At 37.6% G+C, this 5736-nt stretch overlaps 1 protein-coding gene across 1 annotated transcript in view; it reads left to right on the forward strand.

Moving 5' to 3' along the window:
• Positions 1–5736, forward strand: part of LOC103273400 (zinc finger protein 679-like) — a 13280-nt gene that overhangs the window by 4582 nt on the left and 2962 nt on the right. Inside the window, exon 4 of the mRNA XM_021718940.1 lies at positions 2557–2621. Within this exon, the coding sequence (XP_021574615.1) occupies positions 2557–2621 (65 nt within the window). The remainder of the gene's footprint in view (positions 1–2556; positions 2622–5736) is intronic.

Consider the following 5736-nt stretch of genomic DNA (forward strand, 5'->3'; position numbering starts at 1 on the left):
TGACTGGGTGAGACTCCAACTCTAAATAAATAAATAAATAAATAAAAATTCATACTCCATAATTCTACCAGAACACAAACTCTCTCTTGATAGAATAAATGCTGTTATTTTACTTAATTTTTCTTTTTTAGTGTGAACTTAGTTTAGTAGTTTATTTCTACATATCTAAATTCTTAAGTATACTATATCATGTAGAGCATTGGTAAACATATTAAACTCCCAGATATTACCTTGTTACTTAATAACTCTTATAATTTTCTTTTGTTTAGTATGAAGATTAGGACTAGTCTACGTATATGCATATATACATACACTCATGTACTTTTTTATGTATGTGTCCTTAACATTTGATTTTTTTATGCGTGAATAAGAAAAGTATAACCATATATTGTGTATAATGTAGTAATTTGATATGCCTATACATTGTGAAATTATGATTAAAATTCTGTTAATGAACATGTCATTAAGCCTTTGTATTTGCCATTTCTGTGTTGTGTAAGGAGAACACAAGAACACATAATGCCTGTTATTTTACCAAATGTTCCAAGCATACAGTGCATAATTCTTTTTTTTCTTCTTTTTTTTTTTTTTGAGTTGGAGTTTCTCTCTGTTGCCCAGACTGGAGTGCAGTGGCTGCTCCCGGCCACCGCAGCCTCAACCTGCTGGGCTCCGGTGATTCTTCTGCCTCAGCCTTCCAGGTAGCTGGAACCACAGGCGCGCACTACCATGCCCGGCTAGTTTTTTTGATTTATCATTTTGACAAATGCTGCCATGAATATAGGGGTGCAGCTACTTCTTTGAGATATTGATTTTATTTCCTTTGCTTTCCCAAAATAGGAAAAGGATTTCTTTGTTATGTGGCAGTTTACTTTTATTTTTAAAAGAATGTGGATAATTATTTTTTTTTTTGAGTTGGAGTCTCACTCTGTCACCCAGATAAGTGCAGTGGCCACTCCCGGCCACCACAATCTCAACCTGCTGGGCTCCGGTGATCTTTCTGCCTCAACCTTCCAAGTAGCTGGGACTACAGGTGTGCGCTACCACGCTTGGCTAATTTTTTAATTGTAGAGATGCGGTCTCACCAAGTTGCACAGGTGAGTCTCGAACCCACAGGCTCAGGCAGTCCACTCACCTTGGCCTCCCAAAGTGCTGGGATTACAGGCTGAGCCACCGAGCCTGGCCGGATAATGATTTTTATAATGACTCTATCAATTGTAAACTGACCAACTGTATACAGGATTTCTTTTTCTTCAATTCTTATTAACAGAGCTCTCTCTTCTGGTTGATATTAGCCATTCTAACAGGTGTAAGATAATATGTCATCATGTGTTGATTTGAGATTAGTGACATCGTGTGCCATTTCATATAACTGTTGGCAATTTGTATGTCCTCATTTGATAAATAACAATTTATTTGGGGGCTATTTTTTACTCAAGTGATTATCATTTTCTTGTTTATGCATCAAGCATATGGTTTGTAGATGTTTTCTCTTGTCCTGTAAGACTTCTTTCTGTTCACTTTACTATGCAGAAGATTTTTGGTTTGATGTCTCCAAATTGTTTCTATTTACATTTATTCGTGTAGTCATTAAAAAAAATGACTAAGACCAAAATCAATATCAAGGATGTTTTTCAAATCCTTCTTAAGATTTTGTTTTATCAGTCATTGTCTCTGTCAACCAGGCAGGAGTGTGGTGGCTCAAGTAAGGCTCACTACAGCCTTGAGCCCCTTGGCTCAGTTGACCATGCCACCTCCATCTCGTCAGTACTGGGATTTCAGTTAGCTGAAAACTTTGATAATAGCTTGTCTGACTGTTTCTGTTTATCCTAGTTTGAGTTCAATAAACTTGTTGATTTCCCTATATTTCTTCATTTCATTTGAAAGTTTCTCAGACTTTTTTGCAATTTTCAGCTCCACAAATTCATGTTGTTGTACCCTTGAGTCATTTATCCTGATTCTTTCTTTGCTTTGGCATACTTTGTTTCAGTTTAGGTATTTGAAAAAGATACACGTCATAATGTTTATGAAGTTGCTTTGTCTAGATAATTGTGACGCCAATCACTAACTTAGAGATTCTAGGAGCCTCTCATACTTGTTCTTAGGATGTGTCTTCTCTGCATATTGGGACAAAAACTAGCCTTTGGGTAAAGTGCCACATGGCAGAAGTGTGAACTCATGCCTCTGTTGATATAAATCTTCTGTTTATTCCCTGAGGAAGAAATCAAGAGTTAGAAGGTTTCATCTGATTGCATCATAATATATTGTGAAGGAAGAGAGATTATGGTGGCAAAATTACTGAACTACCTCTTCCATGTCATTTTATTTAACATTGTGCTCACTAGGGATTGGGCAAAGTCTTAGCTGTTTTTTGAGTTCTTGAACAGGCAATGCGGTAAGTATTTTTTTTAGGTACATATATTTGTGAAGGAGTGGAAACCTCTGATTTCTACTTGCCATCATACTTATGTCCTTAGGAGGGTATATTATGTTTGATTTTTAAAGGATATTCAGCTGAGTATAATATGTAGAATACATTTTTATTTTCATGATTTTCAGCTGTGACTTCTCATTACACTGAGGGCCTTTTGCCAGAGAAGAGGATAGAAGAATCACTTACAAAGGTACCGATGGGAAGATATGGAAGGTTTGGCATTAAGAACCTACACTTAAAAAAATCTAGCCAGGCTCAGTGACTCAGCCTGTAATCCTGCATTTTGGGAGGCTGAGGTGAGTGGATTGCCTGAGCCCGCAGGTTCGAGACCCACTTGGGCAACTTGGCAAGACTGAATCTCTACAATAAATTAAAAAATTGGCTGGGCGTGGTAGCACACACCTGTGGTTCCAGCTACTTGGAAGGCTGAGGTGGAAGGATCGCCAGAGCCCAGCAGGTTGAGGCTGCGGTGGTTGGAAGCATGCCACTGCACTCCAGTCTGGGTGATGGAGTGAGACTCCAACACACACACACAAAAAGAAATCTTGGGAAAATGTGCATGAGGATAAAGGGCTGATAGGATGTTCTATTGCATATAACCATTACAAATGTAACAAGAGTGGGAAAGTCTTTCATCAGCACTCCAAATTTGTTATCCACCTGAGTATCTATATTTCTGAAATGGCTTCCAAACATGAATTTGGCAAAACATTTAACCAGTCCTCAAAATGTAGTCAACATCAAAAAAGTAGTTGAGGAAATGTACACAATATATGTGGAAAAGTGTTTAGGAAATCAGCTTATCTAAATAGACATGAAAGAATCCATAGGGGAGAGAGAGCAGTCAAATTGAAAAATGTGGCAAAGCCCTTAGCTATTACTCATGCCATTCACAACATCAGAAAATTTATAGTGGAGAGAAGCTGTATAAATGTGGAGAATGTGATAAAGCCTTTACTTGGTGTTCACATCTTATTCACCATCAGAGAGTCCATACTGCACATAAACCCTACAAATGTCAAGTATGCGAGAAAGCCTTTCATCAGTACTCACGTCTTATTCAACATCAAAGATACCATACTGGAGAGAAACCCTACAAATGTGAAGAATGTGGCAAAGCCTTTCACACTCATTCAGACCTTTCTCGACATACTATGATCCATACTGGAAAGAAACCGTACAAATGTGAAGAATGTGGGAAAGCCTTTCATTCTCGTTCAGACCTTGCTCGACATATGATGGTCCATACTGGAGAAAAACCCTGCAAATGTGAAGAATGTGGCAAAGCCTTTCGCTCTCATCGAGGATTTGCTAGACATATGATGATCCATCCTGGAGAGAAACCCTACATATGTGAAGAATGTGGCAAAGCTTTTCGCTCTCATCAAGGATTTGCTGGACATAAGACCATCCATACTGGAGAAAAACCATACAAGTGTGCAGAGTGTGGCAAAGCCTTTCACTCTCATGGAGAATTTGCTCGACATAAGATCATCCATACTGGAGAAAAACCATACAAATGTGAAGAATGTGGGAGAGGCTTTCTCTCTTATGGAGGATTTGTTGGACATAAAATCATCCATACTGGAGAGAAACCATTCAAATGTAAAGAATGTGGCAAAAGCTTTAGCTCTCATCAAGGATTTGCTGGACATAAGACCATCCATACTGGAGAGAAACCCTACAAATGTGAAGAATGTGGCAAACCCTTTCGTTGGCACTCAGGTCTTATTCGACATCACAGTATCCATACTAGAGAGAAACTCTATTAATGTGAAGAATGTGGCAAAACCTTGCACTCTTATTCGGGTTTAGTCATCATGTCAAGATCCATATTAGAAAGAAACCCTACAAATGTCAATAATGAGGTAAAGTCTTTTGGTCTCATATGACTTGCTGGACCTGCGTGTGAATCCATACTGAGGAGACACCATACACATGAGGTGAATGTGGCAAATCCTTTAGCTCTTGTTAAAATGATTGATATCTGAGCATCAACATTTATGAAAACCATATAGATGGGAACAACAGGACCAAGCTTTTCACTGTTATTCCAAGTTTTCACAACATCAGAATTTATACTCTAAATTTTCTGTATCTGTAATGACTAGAATATCATATATCAAAATATAAACTATAGACACATGGTAAAAAGTTTACAGATGTAACCTTTACTTAAACCACAGATCCTTTAAATATCCAAATGTAAAAACTGTCTAAAGACTTTAATCAGCTAAAACATTATTTAGCATTAGACTGTGTACATAGGAGAGAATCTACAAATTTAGAGATTGTGGACTGACCTTTCTTCAAAATATATGCCATAGGAAACACTGGTATTCAGCATGATGACTTTACATTGCATTATTTATGGAAACTTACATAATGAAATGTCAAATTATAATGAACATCAGATATTGAATGGCATTGAAAGATGGGTTTTTGTTTTTATTTTTAGAAAGCATAAATATATTCCTTGTATACTTTTGTATTTGCATTGACTGAATTTGAGGATAATTCAAAAGCAAATAATATTGATGTAACTCAACTCGCTTGATTCTATGACTTCATTCCTAGTATTTGTATAAAAGGATGGAGTAAATTGGTACATTCGAGCTATGAGAGGCCCTTTATAGTACATGACCAGCGGTTATCTCGTTATCTCATGGAGGATGAAGAACATTGACATGTACTCTCCAATAAAGGATCTGAGTGGAGAAGTTTTTTGTGGCTCACATTGAGCATTACTGGAAGTTCCGCATGAGGTGGGTGCTCAGGATAACATTTTTCCTCTGGAATAAATGACAAACTGAGTTTTAGAAATCAGTTGTCTTACTAGTTACATGTTAAGGAGAAAATGAGGCCAGACCATTAATATCTTGGTGCATTTTTATACTATCATAATTATAAGCCATAAGTGTAATTTGATATGGAATAAAAAAGTATTTTCATAGACATCAGAGCAAATAGAATAATACAAGAGTATAATTATAAGACATACCTTTCTTAATCCTGAACATTGTAAAAACTTTTATTATGCACACATTGTACTTCTTTTAGACGACCATGCATATAAAGACTTGCATAAGCCGGGCTCGGTGGCTCAGCCTGTAATCCCAGCGCTTTGGGAGGCTGAGGTGAGTGAATTGCCTGAGCCTGCGGGTTGAGACCTGCCTGGGCAACTTGGTGAGACCTCATCTCTAAAATAAAAATTAAAAAAATCAGCTGGGCATGGTAGTGCATTCCAGCTACTGGGAAGGCTGAGGCATAAGGATCACTGGAGCCCAGCAGGTCGAGGCTGCAGT

The sequence above is a fragment of the Carlito syrichta genome, unplaced genomic scaffold (assembly GCF_000164805.1).
Source record: "Carlito syrichta isolate Samal-C Ts95f unplaced genomic scaffold, Tarsius_syrichta-2.0.1 Scaffold314025, whole genome shotgun sequence".
In the NCBI taxonomy this organism is placed as follows: domain Eukaryota; kingdom Metazoa; phylum Chordata; class Mammalia; order Primates; family Tarsiidae; genus Carlito; species Carlito syrichta.